Source organism: Melitaea cinxia, chromosome 21, assembly GCF_905220565.1.
Source record: "Melitaea cinxia chromosome 21, ilMelCinx1.1, whole genome shotgun sequence".
In the NCBI taxonomy this organism is placed as follows: domain Eukaryota; kingdom Metazoa; phylum Arthropoda; class Insecta; order Lepidoptera; family Nymphalidae; genus Melitaea; species Melitaea cinxia.
The window spans coordinates 5,056,125-5,082,731 of NC_059414.1; the positions used below are offsets into that span (position 1 = coordinate 5,056,125).

Genomic DNA, 26,607 nt, shown 5'->3' on the forward strand with positions numbered 1-26,607 from the left:
AACGAAGGTTAATTACAAGAAGTTGTAAAACTGTAATCTGCTTTGTGTTTTTCTATTTAACACATTTTTGTATGTATTATACGTATTTTGTATCTTATATTTATATATATTATACGTTGTTAATGGTTTAAAGTTCGAAACATTAATGTCTAAAAATTACTTATCGATATAGGTATATAGATCATAAAAATTTATTTTGAATGCCTAAAAAAACTAATGGTAGAGTTTTACTATAAATAAAGTTTGCAAGCGGCGCGAGGTTATTTTGCTTTTTTATATCAAATTGAAGGTTGTGAATTTAAAAAACCCTGGCTCGTAATGAGTAGTGAGACAGACAAATCGTGAGGCTGCGTCCGAAATAAAACTATTTGCTAATCTAGTGCTGCGCCTTATATCGATAGACTTGATATAGGGATCTCATTTTAAGAAGACCTACTTTATTTTCTTTAAAATAGGAACAGATAGTTTTGGTGTAGGGGCGCGTGTGTTCGATTCTCGCTTGAGATGGATATTTGTACATGTACAAATACTTGTTTCAGGTGTGTCGAGTGTTGGCTCGCTTTCGACTAGGCTTCATAGAATAATCGTGCGAAAACAGTCTTCCCTTAGGTATATGTAAGCAATTTTCAAGTAATTTCAATAATACGAACGAATCTCTTAATTTACTCTGTAATACTTTATTTAACATGCAGATGACCGCTCTTGTGTTGTGATGCACATTCCGTGTTGGTGTCCACAGACCAGCGATTGCAGGAGTTACAGGCTTGAACCCACTCGGAATTAATAATAGTAATAATCATTATTATTTTCAGTCTGGGAGACTGTCCTTGTGGGTCTCCTAATAGCGATCGGTACTCACATTAAAAATTATATGCACCAACTCACAGTAGAGCAGCCGGAGGGATTGAGTTCCGACCTTAAAAAAATAAAAATAAAGTATGTATTCACAAAAAACAAATACGGGCGGTATGAAGTTTGACGGGTTATCTTGTAAATATATATTATATTCAGAAACGGGGGAAAGCATTTTAGCAGGTATTACGTACTATATAATATATATAAAAATTTCGAAATCATCGATATCGATAAAAGCTCATTCCTTCTCCCTCAGCGCCTGTTCGCTGCCCGCAATCGCCGACTGCCCGGGCGCCCGGCAGCGCATCCGAACGAACGACGTCCACGCGACCGTGTTTACGAACGTTACCCATTCAAACCTTTTGTGTGCAGTGCATCTGTTTGGATTGTTTGAACCTATTTACGAAAGGTGAGTTGCAATAGCTGGGTACAGTAGAAGTTATATCACTAGTTGATGGAATGTGTCGAAATACATATTCATAATCATTTATCAGTAATTATTAAGTTACTTAAGCTTAAAAGCATGTTTGTTTGCTTGGTACAAAATATTCTATCACATCCTTTATCAGATGCTGTTTGATTTTTGATTTTTATTGACTAGCAATCATTAAAATATTTCTTGTATCTTTATTAATTAATTGTAAAAGTTACAATGGGACTAGCGCGCCTGTTTAAAACCGAATTCAATATAATAATAAATAAATAAAAGACCAACAAAAGAAGATTTCGTCTAAACAACAATAGTTTCAAAAGACTAGTTTACTAGTTATGTTGGACTTTTGAGTTAGACAGCTGTTATAATAAGAGTTTAGGGGCGTTTCACTAATTGTAGATATCGCTTTTTGATTTTGGATGACGATACAAATAGACTTTGACAGTGGGAGGTAGAAAAGGTCAGGAGGACCTGTTTCTCCTCAATTAATACGGAGCGAATTGAAATATCACATAGATATATTAATCAAAAACTTTTCAGTCAAATTTGTCATCCGTCGAATAGCGTTATCCACAACTGGTGATATACTTAGGTCCTAAACCTCGTATCGTCAAATTGAATTTGCTGTTACAGACTACAAATATTCAATCATTATCAATCATTACAACCTATACAGTCCACTGCTGGACATAGGCCTCCACAAGTTTACGCCAAAAATAACGTGAACTTATGTGTTTTGCCCATAGTCACCACGCTGGGCAGGCGGGTTGGTGACCGCAGTACTGGCTTTGTCGCACCGAAGACGCTGCTGCCCGTCTTCGGCCTGTGTATTTCAAAGCCAGCAGTTGGATGGTTATCCCGCCATCGGTCGGCTTCTTAAGTTCCAAGGTGGTTGTGGAACCTTGTTATCCCTTAGTCGCCTCTTACGACACCCACAGGAAGAGAGGGGGTGGCTAAATTCTTTAGTGCCGTAGCCACACAGCACAAACAACACACAACAAATATTACCGAAAACTAAAAAGTAGCTTAGGACTCAAACTTTGTTATTAGGTACCACTAACACAAAGAGAGTCAATTATTTTGTAGGTACTATCGTCAATTTATATTATATTAAAAGAACTATTTTATTATGTTTGATTTAGTTTATTTTGGAGGCCTATTAAGTGTTTTATGAGCTTCTTTTATATAAATAGAAGCATATTGTTTACACTACAACGACTGTATTCATTACCTTTTTAAATTTGTTTAACTAATCGAATTATTTGATTGCAAAACGGGGTAAATATGTAAGTAGGTACTTACTGATTAATTTTAAGTCCTTCCAACCAAGTCCTTATTCTACTTGCGTAGAACTAAAAATAAATTACCAAGAATATACGAAAGTGGAGCTACGTAACGTTTTGAAATACTGAAATGCATTCGACCTTGCTCGTATATAAATATATTGAATAACTTTCATCAATTTAATGGGTGCATTATTATGATGTGGATAATGGGGTTGCGTCTCCGTTACACGTGCGCAAGCGCAAGTCTCATACGTAAGTCGTGAGTAATGATTGTGATACGCAACCTCGTCACTGACTCAAAGCACAGATTTAGCAAGTGCATAAACAGAGTTACATTTGGATGAAAGGAAAGTAGATAAAAATGATCTCTGTTTATCTGTGTACATCAATTTCTTGTCTATAGCTGCACAATATCTTAAGTAATTTTCTAGATTTAATTCAAAGGTTTAGAGTTTTTAGAAAATAGGATTCCTTGTCAAAGGACCTTTGGTTTAATTTGTATGGCAATAAAATACTTTTTTTTATAAACTTATTGGTAAATTAGGCAATTTACGCTGACTGAAAGTTCGGATTTAGCGCATGTACAAACACACGAACTTGAGCTAAAGTAAAATAAATGAAATGATCCATACGTGTGTAGTATACACATTGTTTACACGAAAGTTAAATTTATTTTCCGAACCGCAGCTTATAGTACTTTTCAATTATTTCTAGGTTTTATCTGGCTATGGTGGCAATTTTAAGTGGTTAATTATGGGTTATTGTCGCTTTTTTCTAATATACAAGTAAAAGATACATTATATTTGTAGTAAATAAATAATAGGCGAGAGGTGTGTAGAGAGTCCTTTACGATTCCTAGTTTTGTATAGTTTTTCATAGTTATTTTTTTTTAATATTTAACTATTGCAAAGTATAAATGAAGATATTTCGAAAGTAGACAGTAAGGCCCCTTTTTGCTAGACGGCCCTCGAAGTCTCGCTTCAGCCTGTAATATCCCACTACTGGGCATAGGCCTCTTTCCCCATGTAGGAGAAGGATCAGAGCTTAATCCACCACGCTGCTCCAATGCGGGTTGGCGGATATATTCCCTGTCTTTGAGTGACGATCGCTATCAGGTGTACATGATAACAACCGGGACCGACGGCTTAACGTGCTCTCCGAGGCACGGTAGGGAGACCCACAAGGACTGCACAAACACCCTGACCACGGCAAACACCTGTATGGCTAATACAAATGTTTGTCATGTGCGGGTATCGAACCCGCAACCGCCAGCGCAACAGGTACAATCCATGGTTGTAACCGTTGCGCCAACGCGGTGTCGAAGTCTGTGAGCTCCAAATTATCGATAGGGTTGATAAGGCGGTATGTAGTTGTGTGTAAATTGATATCACAAGGTTCATTGCCAGAATAACGGCCAAATATTTGTCAGAACGACTTAAAAGAAATAGATACTTATATTATTATATTAAAAATACCACCCGTGACTGGAAAATTGGCAGTTTCAAAATAATAATAAAAGGTGTTCATAGTGATTATGAAAATTTAAAGACTTATTAAAATTCAGAACTTTTTTAAAATCTTATTCTAATTATTCAAAAAAAAAACAGCTTAAATAATTAAAAGAAAAAAGCTTTTATTGTAAAAAAGTGCCCTGTTTTAAAAAGCTGACGAATTTACTACATTAGTATTTAAAGCGCTAATATCGTGACCTAACTTTTAAAATTTTCGTTTTATTAGAAAGCCCGCTTACTAACTAATAAGAAATGTTACTAAGAAATGTTAAAACATCGCGGTAACGATATCGCTCGAGATTCCTGAGATAGGTACAGTAAGTAAACGTTAACTAACCAATATAATTAGTAACGTTTAACGGGGCCGATACCTCGAGTGGTATCATTTTATTTTACGTATTCCTTCATTTTTATTGTTTACTAGCCGTGCCCGCGACTTCGTCGGCGTGGAATTTAACAACAACAAATTTATTGTTCAATACGTAGTTATAAAATAAATAAATTTCTAAATTAAAAGTAGCTTAAGTTACTCCTTACTACATCAGCTACCTGCCAGTGAAATCCCATCAAAATAGGTCCAGCCGTTCCAGAGATTAGCCGGAATAAACAGACAGACAGACGGACTAAAATCGTAAAAAATGTTATTTTGGTATATGTACTATGTAAACATCCACATGCATTTAGTAAGAAGTGGTTATTTTAATATTACAAACAGACACTTCAATTTTATTTATTTGTATAAATAGGATAGAAATGAAAAGTATAATAAATCTATGCAAGGAGTCCTCTTATTATGATTAGTGAACTCTATTTACAATGAGTAGCTTTGTAAATATTTAAAAATAATAAATACAAATAATACATTCAGGTACTTTGAATCTGTTCTAGCTTGTAGCTAGCTTATAGCGACATGTATGTAAGTAATATGTAGCGAGATTTGCTTTTATAATATAATAATTTTTTATCTCTTCCAACTAAGATTCACTTTGTACAGTATTTATATTTTACCTGTTGTTCTACGTGACCCGTCGCTACGTGAGCGACGAAAAACGACAATAAACGAGGCGACGCAATGCGACATAATATAACTAATTCTTCACGCGACTGCAATAAACTTGGTAATATAACAAAACTTTTTACTATATTTCTCTTATAATTTTTTAAGGAGCTAAGACATAACACTAAATATATTTAAAAAAAGCTCAAGTTTAAAAACTATATGTAAAGATTAAGTATTTTCATTATTTTTCTCCTTTTTTGCTTTTTTGCTAACAATTCTTGCTAAAATATGTTCACAATAAATAGTTTGCTTTAAAGCATATTTGTGCCGAGAGCGATATCAATTTGTTAACGAAAAGGTCGCACTCTTGGCGCAGGTAAGACATTAGTCATGCCAACGTGTGTTTTGTCGGATATGAAATTTAACATCTATGTCTTGTGGTATGGATCTCAGGTACTTGGACTTTGAGTGACTTGAGTTAATTGTACGTGTGGTGAGGAAACCATTCATTGTAGCACTCAAAATTTAAATTTCAATTTTTTTACACTTAAGAAATATGTAGTGTGTTAAATTTACACGCAACTGTCAATATTAAAAAAATACTGCTTTCAAGCAGAATTGTGTTCCTGTGGTGAGTAAGGTGACCAGAAGTCCTGGTTGGGGACCCCTCCTGGAGGGGTTTAGGGGTAGGGTCGGCAACACGTTTGCGATGCTTCTGGTGTTGCAGGCGTCTATAAGCTACGGTAACGGCTAATCATCAGGTGATCCGTACGCGTGTTTGCCGACCTAGTTGTATTAAATTTTTTTATTGAAAATCTGATTTGAAAATTTCTTAATTTTTTTAATTTCTTAGTTTTTCCACAGGTGTACAAATAAATTTTGTCATATACAAGAGAATCGTACCATAACTGGGTAAAGATCTATTCTTCATATAGAATAAGGGTTAGGTTTGGGTTAGAACTTATTTGACGACACTGTTTTATTAATGTTGTGCGAAGTATTTTATTATGCTGTGTGGTTACGGCAATGAAGACTATAAGCACCCCTTCCTTCCCATGGGTGTCGTAAGAGGCGACTAAGGGTTAACACAGTTCCACTACCACCTTGGAACTTAAAAAGCCGACCGATGACGGGATAACCATCCAACTGCTGGCTTTGAAATACACACAGGCCGAAGATGGGCAGCAGCGTCTTCGGTGCGACAAAGCCAGCCTGGGGTCACCAATCCGCCTGCCCAGCGCGGTGACTACGGGCAAAACACATGAAATCATGCCGTTTTCGGCGTGAACTTCTGTAGGCCTATGTCCAGCAGTGGACTGCGATAAGTTGAAGTAAAGTATTTTATTACCATAGGTAGTCTGTTTATTAAGAAAGGTTATTGAATGTGTAGCAGTAACGATAAGCGTTAAGCTTATTCATAAATATTCAAGGATCATGAAACCTTGTAAAAGGCAAACATATTGTAATAATTTTCATACTACACGACCACGTATAAGTATATTTTTACTATTATCTTGTTCGTGTCGGGATGGCGTATTTATATTATTACTAGCTGACCCCGCAAACGTTGTTTTGCCATGTATGTTATTAACCCCCCCCCCCCCCCATAACTTAGAGGTATGAAAAATAGATGTTGGCCGATTCTCAGACCGAGTAAACACAATTATATTATCTATCAATTATTTGATAATTAGGTTCTTTATTTTTATAAATATAATTAAGTATATAAAGGTTCGTTCAACAGTGTTTACATCATTATTACTGTTTATGTTTGACTTATTGATATTACTTAATGAATATCTAAAAAAATTAGTTTGTTTGTATTTGAAATACTTCAGTAAATACTTAAGCTGACTACAAAAATCTACTAATATTTAAATTGTGAGAAATTAGTATTGCTTGCAGTTATTTTTGGACACGCGTACTCTTATATTGTATTAAACTTCTTTAATTTAAACGTAAGTGTATTTAATATTTATGATAATTATTTTTGGTGCTATTAAAATAAATGTATTTATAGGAGTAGAATGCGTAATATACTTCAATCAAATCAAAGCTTAGACTAAGTGTTATCCAAGGACATAGACCCCACTCTATCGAATGATTGAATTCTAACTAATAAGATATAATTTTTTTTTTGTACTAAACGTAGTACTTAATTGTAACTATGACGTACATTTATGCAAAAAAATACCTTTTTTTTACTATGCGAAGTGTCATGACTGAACTTTAAATATTGCTTACAACAATATTATGTTCCATACGCAATATAACAATATAATTAAAACAAAAAAAAAAAAAAACAATTTTTTAATCGACATTAAAAAAGGAGGAGGTGAGTACTTGCTCCTTTTTTATTCGACTGTGTAATATGTGGTATCTCATAAATTTTTCCAAGGTGAACTGATTTTGATAGATCTTGATATATTCGAAAACTGTGGTTATCGTGTGGTTTTTATTTAAAATAAGTACGATCTGACGAGTAGTATTTTAAATTATCCCTAATACTGCGTATTTCAAGTAATTTTTTGTTGTTTAAGAACATAAAAAAATATTTTATCTTTATTTTATTATTTATATGTAATTTTTTTTGTGACATTTAATTGAGTCCGAATGTATATAAGTATTTAATATACTAGTGGTCGCCCTGTGGTTGAAATTCGACCATAATTATTTTAAATTATAAGTTTGAACATTATGAAGGTTCTGTTTTCAAAGACTATACTCTGTCTGCGCAATTTTCGTAAAAAGGGTTACAAAGTTTTTGCTTCAGGTATTTATATATAGATGTGTGTTAATTACGTGTACATTTATTTAAAAAATGAATATGCGTATCTAGATATAAATAAAAACGAATGACTAGCCCGTTGGCGCAGTTTGTAGTGACCCTGCTTTCTGCTCCGAGGGTTGTGGGTTCGATTTATTTATATATGTATTATTTATAAGTATGTTTATCGAAAAAAAAAATGTAGCTATATACCAGTCGGCTGTTACCTATAACACAAGCATTAAGTTGCTTACTTTAGGAACAGACGACCGTGTGTGTATTGTGTATAAAAAAAAAAAAAAAAAAACAGTTTTTTTTTGTGTTTAATATTACAGTTTTTGCTTTAGTGTGTAAGATTATGTTAATTTTATCTTTACCGTCGTTAGCTGCGGCCTCAGCGGTTGTCCTCGTTCTAACAATAGAGCTGAGCCGTAAGACAAATTTTGAAAGACTAGTACTTACAAAGCATACTTTGATCAAAATATGTACTTTATGTATACGAGTAGTATACAATGTCTTAATCTGTACATAATACAGTAAAGTTACACGGCGTGTTCGACTTTATATTCTTTCAATTATATTTATATTTTTGTGTCCAAAAACAGTTTAATTATTAATTTCACGTGCGATGACATCAAATTATGAATCAAATTATATATATGAAAATTATATTTGCTCGAAAACGAAAAAAAAAACCGACTTCAATTACATCGATAAATAACAAAATTTTTACGAAAAAATAGTCAAGTAAATACACGTTATCAAAGATGATTCAAAAAGTAGTAAATATGGTTAAACGAGACTAGTAAGGTGATGCTTACCTTACGATTAAAATAAGAATCATCGTAATCGGTTTACTCAATGAAAAGTTATGAGATATAATACAAAATAGGTCGACGAAAAATAGTCAAGTAAATACGTATAATTAGATATAGTTCAAAAAGAACTGATTGTCAGATCACAGTACAATTTAAATAACACCACATTACAAGCACTACCACACAGTAAAATGTTCGGAGGTAAAATACAATAAAAAAAAATACGGTCGAATTGAGAACCCCCTTTTTTTGAAGTTGGTTAAAGAAACAATTATTTTTAATTAAAGATTATAAATCGTTTGTGTTTTATCTAATAACCAGATTCCTTACAGATAAAACAAGTTTTTGTTAAAAGGACAGAATATCTATAGATTATCGCGTTCAAATATAATTTTAGGCTTTACCAGTACTTAATAATTATATAATTAATATAAAATAAGTTAATAGTCGGTTAAGCATTATTTTGGAATTTCCTGTATTATATCATAAATTTTTCTCCACACTGCAAATGAATGGTGAACGAACGTTTGAAAAAAGGAAATTTATTGCGACCGTTGTGGTACGTAAGGCGTAGTTGAGCTAAAATCGTATTGGCGTCCAGCCATCACCTATAATTATCGTAAGAGTGCCAAATTCTGCCATCGCATTCCATCTCTGGCATTTATAGATTTCACTAGCATTTTCTATGATTTTCGATGGTTTTTTATTTAAATGTTTTGTAGATTGCTAATAGTTTTTATAGTTTTTAGAGTAAGTTTTAAAATTATATAGTATAATTAAGAAAAAATTATGTGATGTCATGGGACACCAGGTAGGAACGAAGTTCCTTCGGATAGTATAGAAGCAACACAATTTGAAAAAAAAATGTTTAATTTTATATATATATATATATATACTTTAGTTCTTGATTTTTTTTAAATTTTGTTGATTGGTTTTTAAATAAGTATATAAAAGTATTAGAGGAAATTTAGTATTTTAGAAAATAACAAATACTGTAAAATATAATAAATCAAACAAAATAATAATAATAATAATAATAATGCTGACGATGCTGACTCATCTACGAGACCATCTAACCGTCGACGAGTCATACGCCCGCCACCAGCTTGCTTGGAGGTTCAGGGACAATACGCTCCCACAAGAAATCCCGCTGCCGGTGGTGCTGTGCGCCGCATGAGATGGACTCAAAAAATGAATGAGAGTGTCATGCGAGCGTACTATGAGGCGACAGGTGGGGGAATTAACCTCACTGCGTATCGTTCAACGATGCTGTCTCTGTTTCAGGCGCTTGAACCAACCGTCACCGTAACCGCACAACGACTATCGGATCAAGTACGAGCCATTCAGCGTTGTCACCTCCTGGATGAATCAGTACTTGAGCGGCTGCGTACAAATTTACCACAACTTAATACTGTTAGTCACATTCGTGATATACAAACATCACAAAAAGAGCAAAGAGAGGTAATAAATTTTAATATAAATCATATATCTCCTAACAGTGTTGATTTGTCGGTAAACGAACAGGATAATGAGCCTATGAGGAGAGCTTTGGAGGATGCTATTTTGAAATATAGATCCTTGCCACCAAATATTAGGCCACAGCTTCCTCGTTTGCCTATTCACAGACGTAATTTGGCTTTAGTAGGTGTTATGGATAAAATTTTACAACAATATTTAGACAGCACTCAAAATTTATCCGATACTCACTCACTTCTGTACTGTGGAGCTGCAGCTGTTTGTAATGTAGCTAATTTGAAGTTTAAATCAAATAAAATTACTTTACCATCCCATACAGCTCCAGCTTGGCAGGCCAGAATTGAAAAACGAATAAATTTAACCAGAACACTAATAGCCAAATTAACATGTTTCAGGGCAGGTAACATGCGTCCAAAAATCATGCGGTTTGTACACCAGGCTTTTGCGGGTACAAATATAAGATCCAACGAGTACATAACATCAGTCTCGGACCGCATAGATTTTCTGTGCATGGGCAAAACGCATTAAGAGGTATAAAAAACGCAGGGATCGATATCATCAAAATAGCATATTTCAAAGCGACCAACGAAAGGTATACAGGAATTGGGAACAGTGCACTACTAATGTGGTCAATGGTAATTTACCGACCCGAGAATCGATAAATAATTTTTGGCGAAATATTTGGTCGAACCCCATTGACCACATTGAGAGTGATTGGATGGATGTTGTCAGGAGGAGGTGCAGCTCACTTCCACAAATGGAACAAATTAAAATAAATTCAGAAGATATAAGTTATGCAATCCGTTCAACGTCGAATTGGAAATGTCCTGGACTGGACGGATTGCATAACTTTTGGCTTAAATGGTTTCATAGTTCGCACCCCATCCTGGCATCACAATTTCAAAATGCAATTTCAACTAATACTTTACCAAAATTTATGACGACTGGTACCACATTCCTGTTATACAAATCGGGATGTACCGCTGATCCTAAAAACTACCGCCCTATAACTTGCTTACCCACCATCTATAAGCTACTTACATCTGTTCTCGTCACAAAAATTACAAAACATATTACTACAAATAATATTTTGGCTACGACTCAGAACGGATGTAAGTCTGGTAGTCGCGGTACCAAGGAACTACTCCTCATAGACATGACCATATGCCAACAGGTACGTCGAAACCGGAAAAATCTGGCTGCCGCTTGGATTGACTACAAGAAAGCGTATGATTCAGTGCCTCATACATGGCTTATGAAAGTAATGGAGCTATACAAAATTGATGCTGCTTTGTGCTCCTTTCTGAGTACGTGTATGAGACAGTGGAACACTTTTTTGCGTCATCCGGGTGCGGTTGATGTTTCAGGATCGACTGAACCGATAAGGATTATGCGGGGTATTTTTCAAGGTGATAGTTTGAGTCCATTGTGGTTTTGTCTAGCCTTGAACCCTTTAAGCACTTTATTAGAGGATTCAAGGTTGGGCTTTCACCTTCGTAGAGGAAGCAAAGCAATCTCTCACCTACTTTATATGGATGATTTGAAGCTTTTCGCATCCAAACTACCAGACTTATACAAGTTGTTAAAAATAACAGAAACCTTTAGCACTTGTATAAGAATGGAGTTTGGTGTGGATAAATGCGCTGTCATCCATGTAGAAAGAGGTAGAACTGTATCATCACAAAATTTAAAACTTAACAACTCTTTGTCTTTTAGATCTCTCAACGAAGGTGAAACCTATAAATATCTCGGAATGTCAGAGGCACTGGGCATTGATGACGGAGCCATGAAACAACTGGTAAAGGAACGATTCTTTGGCCGGCTGAAGAAAGTTCTCAATAGCTTTCTTTCGGGCGGTAACAAGGTGCGTGCCTTTAACAGTTGGGTTATGCCCTTAATCGTCTATACCTTTGGCATTTTGAGATGGACTCAAACGGAATTAGATACCCTTGATCGCCAAGTCCGTAAACTGTTAACAACGTACCGAATACACCATCCTCGATCGTCTGTGATGAGATTATACATCCCACGAAAATGTGGGGGTCGTGGCTTTTTAAACGCTAAAAATCTCCACAATCGTGAGGTGTATAATCTCAGAGAGTACTTTTTAAATATGAAGAGCGATATGCACATGGACGTTGTTGCAGTTGATAGGGGCTTTACTCCGCTGTCCTTAGGCAAAGAGAAATGGCGTAAGCCTATAGTAATGCGTACCGTTGACCGCGTGGCCGTATGGAAGAGCAAGGAATTACATGGCCGGTTCTACAAAGTTCTGACAGACCCAGATGTAGACCAGCCCAGCTCTATATCCTGGTTACAACACGGGAACCTCTTCGGAGAAACCGAAGGTTTTGTCTGTGCAATTATGGACGAAGTTATTAAGACGAATAACTACCGGAAACATATCATGAAAGACGGAACTCCAGACATATGCCGAGCTTGCCATAAGCCTGGAGAATCCATTAGACATATTGTTTCTGGTTGTAGTCATCTTGCTAACGGTGAGTACTTGCACAGACATAACCAAGTAGCCAGGATTATACACCAACAACTTGCTATTCGTTACGGCCTTGTTGAAAATGAGTTGCCTTATTATAGGTATAGCCCAACGCCATTTCTTGAGAATGGTCGTGCATTGCTCTACTGGGATCGATCTATTGTCACTGACAGGTTTATTGCAGCCAATAAACCTGATATAGTGCTAGTAGACCGATCAGCGCGCCGAGCAATTATTGTTGACATTACAGTTCCACATGACGATAATCTCGTAAAGGCCGAAAAAGAAAAATTAAGTAAATATTTAGACCTTGCCCACGAGATTACCGGCATGTGGAATGTAGACTCAACAATAATTGTTCCTATTGTTGTATCGGTTAATGGTCTATTAGCGAAGAGTTTCGACCAACACCTTAAGAAACTCTCACTTGACTGTTGGATCAAGGGTCGGATTCAAAAGGCAGTGTTGCTTGAAACGGCCCGCATTGTGAGGAGGTTCCTCAGCCTGGAACCTTAACTACCGGTGGCCTGGGCCCCAACCTGCCATCGGAGGACTACTATTTTTATATTTTTAAATATTTTTATTTGTCTTTTTTATAAATATATTTAAAAATGTAATCATAAGAAAATATATTGAATAAAAGAAATAATAATAATTCAAACTATTAAGTGAAATAAAAAAAACATATGGCTTTATTTATTTTTGTCGACAGTATAAAATTACATAAATAATTTTAAAAAAGTTTACTAGTAATATTTTAGTTTTACAAACGTCATATTATACAGTCGTGTGACTGATATTACGCCACTTCCGTTATATATTTTTCTTACGGTTTTAGTATCACATTTTTTTCAGTTCGCTCATCCAGCCAAATGTCAAGCCTGCCGTAAGGAACTTCGTTCCAAAAAAAACTAATATTTCTTTTTCATTTTTACCTATTTCCCATTTATTATTACGTATTACGCAAATAAATAATTAGGCATTATTATAGTAAAAAAGTACAAAGAAATAAGTCGAACATAATCATAAAAGCTTAATATTCCACATGCATGTAGGTACCAGCGATCTCTGTCCATCCATATTTTTTTACATAATAAGTAATTACCAACATACACAACACTATAAAACCTGCTCAGAAACACGCTGCATCTTATGGTATACTTATTATTGCGATCGTTTCAGTAGTTCTCTTAGTATAACTGAACATTAATACTGCTCTCCATTTACTAGTATAGATACATAAACCCAAATACTTATTATTTCTTAAAATTTGAGTAGAAAAAACAGCTATTTCGTGCTATTTATTTTCCGAGAAAATATGGATATACAAAATTGCTCTTGCATTTTCATGTTAACCTTGAGCAGGTGGCAAAGCGTTCTTAACATCTGTTCCTCCACTAATAGAGATGATCTCACTTCCAGTTGGAGGTGGCATTGAAGCTGCATCTATAGCATCGCGATAACATCATGGCTGCTAACGGGTAAGATATTAATATTAACATATAATATTTCTGAACTTTAAACTTTTTAAAGTACTAAGGTATTTTCTTTAAACAAATATGTAATAGATCTTTATATATTTATAATACAACACTTCTCATTTTTCCACATTCAAATTCTCTATTCTATAGTTGTATTTAAGAGATCCTTATAAAGCGACAAGGCTTATACTATTTTAATTTATATTATCATATTAAATGTAGTGTCAAATAAAATAAATAAATAGATTTGGTTTTAGGATGGGTTCTTTGCACGTATACGGTTTTCGGAATGTGTACATACTTATTTGTATCCATATTTAAAATAATTTGATAGACCACATATTGTTAAAATGTTAGATATTAATATTTGTTTTAAGGACTAAGATACAATTTGGTGTTTCATACACAAATTATTAAAATGATCTCCATTCTGACATAAGCTCCAAATCAAACAATTTGTTTGTAGTGTTTTAATTTCAGAACATAACTTTATAAAGAAGAGACATTCATTTTCACATTTTTCAATTGTTTTAAAAATACAAAATATAAATTGACAACAATTTTTAACTTCTTATACAATATAAGATTTATAATTTTCGCCCTTTAAAAAAAAAATTAGTATTCTTTTTTTTTGTGATTTCTGTGATAAAAAAAACCATACATTTTTCGTAATGAAATGTTGTCTTTTACTTTGTAAACTGACATAAAAACTGACAGGTTTTCATTTTCGTTTTCCATCGATTTTTTTCTCGTCGAGCTTTGATCATCTAAAGCGGAATGGTCAACAATAGCCGTCAGTATTTGTGTCCGTTTGTGTTGTCACACGTGTAAAAATAACGTGATATTTGGCTGTTTTCCAGATACGGCCCTACGCCTGTCACTGGACATATTGGCCGCATCCCTAATTACGGCAAGACTCAAGTCAATGTAAGTGTTAATTGTTATAATTTTTAATGACATTTATTAGGATTTTTGAAAAGTTGCAAATAAAAGTTAATTTTATGATTCGTAAATAATAACATTTGCACTTTCTCCATTATACAAATATATTAATTAAGAAAACACGAGTATGTCTATCATTTCGAGACGTTTAGTAGTTTCTAAAAAATATTGGTGCGATATTGTTGGCTCTGTCTACCGATAGAGATAATAATTTATTATTTTTCTATTTAAATTCCAGCCAATGGGTGGTATCGAGCCTCCAGCTTGTATACAAAATGCAATGATGACTAAAGATAAGAAACCCTTCACGTATACTCCTGGTGGATTAGATCTATCACAAATTAAGACACCGAGTATGGCAAGGAGGTTGGCACGACAACGTTCACAGGAAGAACAGGAACAGGCTTATGCACAACAACATCCTAATAGTGTGTATCATCCTCAAGGAGGACCAGCGCCACCACCTCCTCCTCCCCCACCTTCCAAAATACCAGCTCCTCCACCACCACCACCTCTTGTCATTGAAGCACCAAAAACCAAATCTCCTAAGCCAGTAGCACTAGGAGAGCGACCGGAAATTGTCATACCCGAAAATCCTATTGGGATGCTAAGAAAAACTAATAGTCCTTATCATTGGGAGGCAGAACAGGCAGAAATACAACGCATAGGTCCTGTCCCTAAATTTGTTGATAAAGTTCCTAGTCCTTTGACAGTAAAATTACCTTCAAATAATTCTTATCAAAACTATTCGACACCAAATAATGTTCAGCGACCAAACTATTCATGTGGAAATCAGAATCAAGCACCCGATAGTCCGCTACATAGACCAGAGGCACAATACGCCCATCAGAAATCTAGTCCATCGAACCCAAATAACATTTCGCCAACTAGAGAAACTTTAGTACGCCAAGATTCTCAATTTAATAAGAGTCCTCAGCCCTACGGAAATCAGTCACCATTGATCCAATCACCGCAAAACTCTGGCTCGCCGTATTCACCTAGTGCAAATATTCATTGGAGGCAACCAGAAAGACGAGATTCACCGGGAGGTACAACCAATAGCCCACAATCTCCACACTTAAACCGAGGACCTTTCTCTTCTGTTAAGCAAAACAATCCAAGCTACAACCAAAATGCGCCTAATAATTCTGTGTTTCATACTCTGCCGAGAGCTGGGCAGAGAAATCAGGATAATTTTGCAAATAATAAGAGCAATTACAATAATACAATTTCTAACAATATAAAAGAAACTCAACCGAGTCAAATTAATGAATCAACAAACACTGCTCCTTGGCGAACTAATACTCTTAATAGGTACCCAAAGGAAACTCAAGGTGTTGTTGATAACAATCAGAATACTAATCAACAACCAGTATATAATCCACCATGGAAAACAACTGAAAATAATAACAATCAAAGTCAAAATCAAGATTATAATAACCAGCAACAATATGTTCCTCCTTGGGTAGTGCAAGAAACAAGTAATAACAGAATACAAGATACAGCTCCCTGGAGGTCACAAGATCATACAGGCAAATCGGTTACTCCCTCTTCTCCAGAAAGGCGTTATCAATCTTCAATATCTATACCAGTGACACCAAGAAAACAAATTTCACAACCAGAGTATAATAACACTCAGAAAGAAGCAGTATATGTAAACCAAGAACCTGTCTATTACTGTCCTGACAGTCCCAAATCAATACCACCATGGGTAAAAACACAAAAAGAAAAAACAAAAACACCACCTCCAGTTTGGTGCCAAAGGCCATTAGAAGGAAGAAAAAGTGCTTCAAGGGAGTTAGCTACGCCACCCAGAGATACAAATCAGGAGCCAGAATGGGTAAGAAAAAGTAGTGAAATGCAACAAAATGTACGTGAAGTTATTAGTCCTCCTAAATATCAACAACCCGTACAACCCAATTGGTCGACTAGGCCTTCCGAAAATAGGAAAAGTTTACCAAGAGAAAATACACAAAGCGCACCTTCAGGCAGAATTATCCCTATACAGATGGAAGTCTCAAATACAGAATCAAGAAATCAGAGTAGACAGGGGGGTAATCAGCCTCAATTAAGAATCGTTATTGATATGAAACAAAACCCTGAATCTCAGAACTATAACAACACACAACAACAACAGCCTATGTCTCAACCGACACAACGTATTATGAGAGTACTATCTCCGCAACTCGTAAGGATGGACGAATCAAGTCAAAAGCAGCCAGACTTGCCGACGTTGAACAGAAATTTCCAGAATAGTCAGGACAGTCAACCAAAAACGCGAATAATTCCAATTCAAATTGAAGGCGGGAACAACGGTGGGGCAAACAAAAGGTAAAATATAAACTTTCTTCATTTGTTATTTTTTATATAGACGAGAACATATTATATTTCTGTAACTATATGTTTAATTAATTAAATACATAATACAATTTTCTTATATCTGTGTTAAAATTTTTAATATAATTAAAAATATATTCTTAAGAAACTTAAATGTTGTAATTTTCAGCTTCAGTGGGCGGTATTAAGGGAGCTGTTTGCACTGTCCAAAGTAAACACATTTTTATTGCACTGCTTCATGAATCAGGCACTTGCGCTATAATTAGCAGTATTAGCATCCTCACGCTTTACGAACGCGCTCTAATTCTATTTACTTTATTCATTTAACAAATTAGCGCTCTCTGTAATTAGCTGCGAAATATCGATTGCGATGACTAGTACAATTTTTTTACTGTAACTTAGTGCATTTTTTTTTTAATTGGCTTTTTCACACAATAATACAGCCATTTTTCGAGTTTATTTGTGTAAAAATAATGTAAAATAAAAGCATATTGACGTTACATTAGTGTTGATTTGTTTGACTTATTTTTCCTTTTTTCTTTAATTAAATTAATTGTAATATAATGTTACATAATTTTAGTAAATTGCGATAAAGGCGTAGACATTAAGTTAAAATAACAGTCAAGTAACTACTGTCAATATAGTTTCTGCACAAGTTTATATAATTCGAATCGCTGGAAGCTTTACTTTTACAAAAATAATCATTTATTTTTAAGTTTTGATTTGTAAAATGACGACTCGAAAGTGCTTATGGTGCCTATTTGAATAAAGCTGTTTTTGACTTTAATTTTGAATTAAATCTTAAAAACATAATTGTGTTTGCAGGCAAACGAAAAAAAAAACCGGCTTCAATTATATCGACAAGTAAAATAACGTAGGTAGATGGAAAAACAGTCAAGTAAATACGCATTATCAAAGATTACTCTAACAATCATCAATCTCCAAAATCAGATCTCGATAAAATTTAAATGTGACCACATGACACACACCAACTTTCGATTAAAAATTTTTTTGTCGAAATCGGTCCACCCGGTCAAAAGTTCTGATGTCACATACATAAGAAAAAAAAAGAAAAATACAGTCGAATTGAGAACCTCCTCCTTTTTTGGAAAAATAAAAGGTTAAAAATAGCTACTAGCGCCTTTTAAGCAATAAGTTAATTTATTATACTGTCATATATTAACTATAAAATAACAAAGTAGTTTACTGAGTGATGTGGATGTCAATGTATTTATTTCAACGTATATATTTCTATGTTTCTAAAACATTTTTTACTCAATTTTCAGCGTGTACTACCACAAATTTACACAAAATGGTTCACCGCAGCAGTCCAAAGCTTTCAAGGTTCTGCAGGTCATAACGGGAACGGGCGATAGCATTGAGCTTGACTTGGAAAATCGTCACAGTTATTCGGATTTGTAATAGTTAGATTTAATTAAATAATAAAAAAATTCTAATTTAATGTTTTCTTAGATAGTTCGTGGTTGAAAAATATGACATACTTTAAAATAATATTTTGATATAAAAGTTAGCAATTATTTAACGCTTATTCGAAATAATTAACTTTACATTCTTACTTTACCAATTACTTTATTTTGACAAAAGAAATTTAAGAAGTTTTTTCGTAAGCACGGTAGGATAAAAGATTTTTTTTTGTAAAGATCTAAAAACAAATGTTATTAAACTTGACGCGCGGGAAATAACGAGCTACGTAAACAAGTAGATATTGATAATATTATTTATTTAATTATACACATAATATACTATAATTTTAAGTAATTAAGATCTAAATCGAATACTAAGTTCTGCTTATGTGATTAAAAAATAAAAACTAATGCTCATAAAATACGGCTAATATACCAAAGAATAATTAGGATTTTAATTAATTATAAGATGTTATATTTTAAGGATTATTTACAATAAGTATTTAATTTATGATTACAAGTTACCATTACATAGTGAACACATTATTTTATTTATTAACAAAAATAATGGTAATACACTCTGATGTATTTAAACTAGTGCTCTAATAAACAATACCCTATAATCCCTATATCTATTATTTTTTTTTAATATATAATTAATAACATTTAATTATTAATATTAATATATCATATTTTCTTATTTGTTTATTATATAGAAAAATAAAAATAAAATCATTTATTTCTATAATCTCTGGTACAATTCATCACCGAGTCTTCCCAGTTTGTTTATTATATGTGTATGTATAAACATAAACTTTATTTTTCCTACATACCTTTCCTACGTTCCTACTAATAAATTAACAAGGTTTCGACCGATATTTCAGTAACAAAATTATTTCCAATATTATAAAGAGTTCCCAAAATGCTGGTTTGTTATTAATTCGTTTGTTATTAACCAAAGTAATAAATTACTTGCTTAGTGCCATGGTAATACTGATTATACAAAATTATTATTATTACTTTATTCATAATCACCTAAAAATAATTTCTACTATTTATAACATGCACGACATAAATAGAGACATTAATAAATTATTATTATTTTTATATGTCTAAAATTTATACAATAACCGTTACGACATATTTATTGATATTTATTTATATTATTATAGAGAGTTATAATAGTAAAATTTATTGATTTTTATTTAGGTTTGGAATGAAAAATACTGATTTGTTTAATCAGAATTATCATGATCGTAAGTGAAATTCAAACAGACAGGGGTGTGGCAATCTAGTCAGTGTGATCTTTATATAAGTATATTTCTATTTTATATGAATTTACTATGTTATTGCATTATTTAAGTCTAGCAATATGTATACTATTTTATTTTAATATTATAGATAATACGTACGGAAGAGTTTTTTTTTAAATAAATGCCAATAAATGTTACAAGTTGTTTTATTTAACTTTTTTTTTATCAGTTAAATAATATAGTTCTTATTGGTTTAAATATGACTATGTCTCGCTAAAGTAATAAATTTGTTAATTTTGTTGAGAATGATAATATTATAACTATCTTATTTTTCTTTAATATGATTTCGTTACTTAAACTTTTCGTTAAGCCTTTAAAATAAAAACGGAACAAAATTATCTAGCAGTAACATTTAAAACAAATACATTTTTAAAATGTTTTCCATATACATTCAGCGCCAAGGAAATAACGCTCAGTTGGAGTTTAGTTAAATTCCAATCATCTCATGTGTATTAAGAGTAAACTAACTAATTAACGTTTTTTTTTGTGTTATGGTCCTAGAATTCACGTAACTATAATTTAATAATATCTTTTTTGTGTTTTTTCAAAACGACACAGTGTTAAAACATTAAAGTTAAAACTGTAATATTGTATTTTAAATTATTATTTAAATAATAATAAAAAATATTTTCTGTTTTAAAAATTAAGGTATCGAACTAAATCATTATTAGGTACAGCAGTAATTTAGGGACCACACTATTTTTTATTTACCCTTTTTCAGATTTATATTTCATGTGTGTTAATATATGATTCTCTTGAAATTATTTTACAAAAAATTCAAGCAACTATTTTCGACTATTTTCATATTTAGAAAAGATATAAAGAACTACATCCTAAGGTACTTAAGTTGTTAATATCGAAAAAATATCATATCTACAAACATTATTTTCTAAGTTCTAAATCTAATTTTCTTTAATAATTCGATAAACTGTTTTTTTTTAAATCAATTTTTTAAAACTGGTGTAAATTTTTTTTTTTTTTTTATGTCACTAGGTCGGCAAACAAGCGTACGGCTCACCTGATGGTAAGCGATTACCGTAGCTTATAGACACCTGCAACACCAGAAGCATCACAAGCGCGTTGCCGACCCAATACCCAATCCCCCCCCAGGAGCTCTGGTCACCTTACTCACCAACAGGAACACAATACTGCTTGAAAACAGTATTATTTTGCTGTGATCTTCTGTAAGGTCGAGATACTACCCCAGTCGGGCTGCTCCATATTTTGAGCAGGAAATTCCTGCTGTGCCCTACCTCAGTTGAAATTTATTCCTAGAATTTATTCCTAGTGTGGGGACCAGTGATATATTGTTCTTTTAGAGACTAACTATAATTTATGTATTATGTATTTATGTGATGTACTAATGTTCGAAGGAATAAAGGTTATTATTATTGTTATTATTAAATTGACAATACCTATTTTAAGGACCTAAAAACTTAGAAAAAGTAAATAAAAATCGAGTGTATTTTAGACCACACGATTGAAGTAAAACTTCTTTAGCGACAGGCCTGCACAATAGGCCTGCACTGTGTCTTAGATATACGATACGTAACTGGCTATGAGAGAAAGAGAGAAAAAAAACGTGTGCTCGCACTTCGCCACCAATCTTTTGATGACGTGGTGTGAATATAGCCTTGACCAATGAATATGGTACAAGTCCGTTTTTAGCTACTCTCCTGATTTGTTCCCGACACTTGAAACTGAAAATTGACGATTGTGCTAGCTAAATTTCGTAAATATCTTTATTGCAAATGCTTAAATTATACATAGGTACGACTATTTACTTAAAATAATCGTGTGTAATGACTGTAGTTAAGTTTGTTAAGTGGTTATTTTTTGCAATTAAAAAACAAGGGGTAAAGTAGTGGACAAAGCCATCTGATATCAAATGGCTCCCGTCGCCCATAGACATCTGCAACATTAGAGGAGTTGCGGAAGCGTTGCCGACCTTTACGAAAAAGATTTCTGTACACTTGACGCTTGAAACTGCTAAATTCTAGCACCCTTCAACCTCAGGTTGAAGGTCATTCGACAGTTTGCATGTACGCGGAAAGAATGCGCGTGAAACTCGCTCATTGGACGCAAACCAGGCATCCAAGTAGATGTTATTTACTCCTTTGGCGAAGGGTGGATGGTGGTGGAGAAACGTCATGGTGGCACCATATCAAAGAAGAACACTTCTTATAATATAGACTGTCAATAAAACACAAAGAGCCAACGTCTCTCCTTGTAAGTTATACAATAAATCTTTATATATATATTTCTAGTGTGCGTGTGTGTGTCACTGAACTCCTCCTAGACGGCTGGACGGATTTCGATGAAATTTTTTGTGTGAGTTCAAGGGGATTCGGTTTAGATTCACAATTTGGTACACTGAAAAAAGGTTTATTTAACTAATTTTTCATTTATAAGTAGTTGTTAATTTTGAAATGTTGTATATTGTATCCAGTAGACTGCGCTATCATCGCAGCATCAAATATTAAATATAATTCTATTTTAATTTCAGTTTGTCCCGACAGTTGGTGCTGCAATCAAACTGAGAAAAATATTTGAAATTTTGTGTTATGGCAAAACAACGTTTGCGGGGTCAGCTAGTATTATATAAAAGCGATAGGTTATTAGGTCATACACTCATTACAAAATATCGAAGACCTCTTGACGTATAAAGATGAAATTAAGCAGAGAGTTAGGTGTATAGTTATTAGACGTTCCCTAAAAAGAGATTTTGCAACAGGGCCGTATTTAGGGTAAGAGATTCAGAGGTATAAGGGTTCTCGCAAGATTGTATCAGTCTTTCATTTTTTGTGCTATAAGTGCTACAAGTTTGTAGTAGGTAGACGTCCGTTAGTAACGGATTTTGAAAAATTATGGGTACCTCTAAGTAATTGAATTAGAAGTTAAAAAAACAATTAGGAGAAGTCCATCATTGTTTAAGGTAGCATTTATTTTTGAACTATGGATTAAAAATGACCTTAGGCCTTTGATCACAAATAAATAATGATGAAATTCAACATGTTATAGCTATGAAACGAGGCTTGTCTTTTTTGCATAAAAACCTTTGATTTTAGATTATTTTTGAAATTATAGTTTTCCACCTTTATTCTTAGGTCTGTTTAGGTACTTTTTAAAAACTAAATAAGGAAATAAAGATTCTAGTCTTTAAAGAATTTTCATGCTTCAATATTTCTTAAAACTTTGGTTGCATACCTCATAATTAAGTATTGGAGCGTTTGCGAAATATTTGGATGAATGATGACGTTTTTAGTAGACCTTAGAGAAGGTTGTTTTTCATTCGACTGGCCTGTGTAACGTGATCGAGAGTAAACTCTACGAGCACACTAGTAGCTGTAGCGCACGAAAGTTAAACCATAAATATGGTATACCAAGAGGTCCTAAGTTTTTGTAATATAATAATTTCGAATTACTTCAGCACCTCTTGGTAAATATAATCAATTTCTTCGTGAGAGAAGCCGTGGGCAGTAGCTAGTTATATATTATTCTTGCGCCATTTTGGCAACACAAGATCATTGCGTAGATCTATTTCGATCAACATTAGGGCTATAAATATTAGCATATCATACAATGAACAAGATAACATTAGATTATTATGTTAAGTCTAAGAATTTCTTTTGCAATAAAACGTGAATTTTCATAGAAGATAGGTCACGTGCCTTCAACTTTAGAGGAATAAAACAATTGAAACAATGTAATGCTCAAAATATGGAGCAGCCCGACTGGGGTAGTACCTCGCCCTTACAGAAGATCACAGCAAAATAATACTGTTTTCAAGCACTATTGGGTTCCTGTTGGTGAGTAAGGTGACCAGAGCTCCTGGGGGGATTGGGGATTGGGTCGGCAACGCGCTTGCAATGCTTCTGGTGTTGCAGGCGTCTATAAGCTACGGTAATCGCTTACCAACAGGTGAGCCGTACGCTTGTTTGCCGACCTAGTGACATAAAAAAAAAAAAAACGCAATGAGAGCAGACTCACGAACTTAAAAACTTGTATGAATTTTTTTATTATAAAAAAATATATATTTTTTTAACTTCTGTTCTTCTATCTTCTGAAATGTGCGGTTATTCTAATGTTTAATTTGCTACTTTAATAAAAAGTGGAGCATTTTGCTAAAATCTGTAAGGTCATCACTAATATTTGGGTAAATTTTCGACTTCGATTCAATTTGAATTTGACTGTAAATATCCATCTGACGGGCCAAGATTTCTTCTTCTCTATAGAATAAAAATTAGAAAGTTAATGCACTATACTGTTCTAGAGCGGACTGTCAGTTTAATTTTCTCACAAAAGGTTAATTAATAATTGTTACCGGGTTTTCTAATAACGACTTAGTTCAACGGTTTTATAAATACATCCTTAAAAAGACATTACAGTTCTTACTTTTTTTAATGATAAAATTTTTAACTATACATTAATACAAGTGAACTTTCGTACTCGTACTTAACTTAACTATTAAAAGTTTTACTTCAGGAAGTTACAAATAATACTCTGCCGGTAAGAAATTATTTATTTTCTTGTTCGAATGCTCTTGAAATATATTGTAGATCCCTGTACACAAGGTTACAGTTGCCAATATAGTCGTGACGCAACGCATTGTGCACAGCTGTCGTATTAAACTACAAATATTTTACTTGTCTATAGAACATTGGAACGCAACATGAACAATAGTGATCTGTTGGTGCGTAAACGGTTAATTAGTGTTAATTTTTCATTTTTATTATTACCTGAAGTATAAATTGTTTTTAAATATATCAGTTTGTTTTTAAACACGACCGTTTTTAGCACCTATATGTTAATATAAAATAAAATATATCAAGATACATAATTACTGACCATATTTGTTACTTATATTACCGTATAACCCATTGGCATTGTTCATACAGAACCCAAACCTAGCGCATATAATTTATGTATGTAGTGATTGCATTGCGCAAGCACGTGGCCATTTCGCCAACTTTTACTATCTATCACTCAATATATGTATATATTAACTAAAATACTGTCGTCACTTAGCTCTTAGCCAAATCTATTGACATAAATATTCTACATCATTTAAATTGTTTAAAAAAACTTATGTTTTTTGTTAATACAAGATAAAATCTTACAAAATTAAATGCTAAGATGTGGGAGAGACTTCAAAATAATTCAAAATATAAGCTTTTTAAACACAATTTTCCGCTTCAAGTAATTACTCACGTCCAATATAAAATGTTTTAAGTGATTAATGAAACAATGAGGTTAGTTTTCATGAATTTCTTCAAATAAAAGAAATGTCATTTCATTGTAAGTTTAATTATACTTACAAGGATAGATTTTTTCTCTATATGATTAAAAGCTTTGTTTTTTAAATGTTCAAATATATTTTGATATTTAATAGACGTTCAAGTTTATGAATAAGTTTAATATAGATGTTATATTGAATATAGATAAGAATTTTACATTGTCGCGTTGTATTAAGACGCATTAGATTTCTTATTATTTTTCATCACTCATCTGGAAAAAGGAGTACCTTGCTAACATTTCTTCAAAAACAATGCGCAACGCATTCAGTATGTAACATCCTACTACTGGCCATTGGCCTATTTCTCCACGTTGGAGAAGTCTTCTCCTAAAACAACGCATTACTGGTGAACTATTATTACAGATTTTAATTAAAAATAGTCCCGACTTTGTGCTGTGTGGCTACGGCACTAAAGAATTTAGCCACCCCCTCTCTTCCCGTGGGTGTCGTAAGAGGCGACTAAGGGATAACAAGGTTCCACAACCACCTTGGAACTTAAGAAGCCGACCGATGGCGGGATAACCATCCAACTGCTGGCTTTGAAATACACAGGCCGAAGACGGGCAGCAGCGTCTTCGGTGCGACAAAGCCAGTACTGCGGTCACCAACCCGCCTGCCCAGCGTGGTGACTATGGGCAAAACACATGAGTTCACGTTATTTTTGGCGTAAACTTGTGGAGGCCTATGTCCAGCAGTGGACTGTATAGGCTGTAATGATGATGATGAGTCCCGACTTTAATAACTAATAATGAAAATTACTCTTATGATTGATAGATACGCTAACAGGAAACAATTTCGTAGTATCGTCCTTTTGGTAAATTGAATAACATTTAATCCGTTTGGGTTTCTAATCACTGGATTAATCTTACTAAGGGTTGGTATCGATTACAATTTTACGGCTTTGATGGCAAAACGCCAGACTCAGGACTTGAATTGCGTAAGCGTAGCTCGGCTATCGACTTCACGATTTTTTAATGCCTTTGATTTTCTACCATAATATTTTCTTTTGTCTTATGTTTCGAAAATACATTAGAAGAGTGAAGTATACGTGATTGAATTATATTATTATTTATCTGTAATTCTAACAACGGGCCTAATTTTACTAAAAATTTATGCATTATTGTGTAACAAACAACAATGGCAATCGAAAGAGCTTCAATATCAACGAATA

The 26,607-nt window shown here is 33.5% G+C and overlaps 1 protein-coding gene and 1 long non-coding RNA gene across 3 annotated transcripts; one reads left to right on the top strand and one right to left on the bottom strand.

The window, feature by feature from the left end:
* Window positions 1-407: 407 nt before the first annotated feature.
* Window positions 408-2,829, bottom strand: LOC123664151. The gene is made up of 2 exons (XR_006744784.1): window positions 2,591-2,829; window positions 408-916 (listed from the first exon to the last, which is right to left on the bottom strand). It is a non-coding gene; the product is annotated as an uncharacterized LOC123664151 (long non-coding RNA).
* LOC123664150 (putative mediator of RNA polymerase II transcription subunit 29) lies at window positions 1,104-20,277 on the top strand. 2 transcript variants are annotated; one of them, XM_045598752.1, is made up of 6 exons: window positions 1,104-1,264; window positions 14,066-14,124; window positions 14,985-15,051; window positions 15,305-17,397; window positions 17,573-17,614; window positions 18,690-18,860. In XM_045598752.1, the coding sequence occupies exons 2-5, from the start codon at window positions 14,111-14,113 to the stop codon at window positions 17,589-17,591; spliced, it is 2,193 nt and encodes a 730-aa protein (XP_045454708.1). In that variant the 5' UTR covers window positions 1,104-1,264; window positions 14,066-14,110; the 3' UTR covers window positions 17,592-17,614; window positions 18,690-18,860. The 2 variants fall into 2 exon arrangements, with proteins under 2 accessions (XP_045454708.1, XP_045454707.1); XM_045598751.1 differs by lacking the exon at window positions 17,573-17,614 and having other exon boundaries at window positions 18,690-20,277.
* Window positions 20,278-26,607: the final 6,330 nt, after the last annotated feature.

Excerpts from the sequence above, each read along its gene's own strand:
- LOC123664150 (XM_045598751.1), top strand. Across the intron at positions 15,052-15,304 it reads ACGGCAAGACTCAAGTCAAT|CCAATGGGTGGTATCGAGCC; the intron begins GTAAGTGTTAAT and ends TTTAAATTCCAG. Across the intron at positions 17,398-18,689 it reads AACGGTGGGGCAAACAAAAG|CGTGTACTACCACAAATTTA; the intron begins GTAAAATATAAA and ends CTCAATTTTCAG.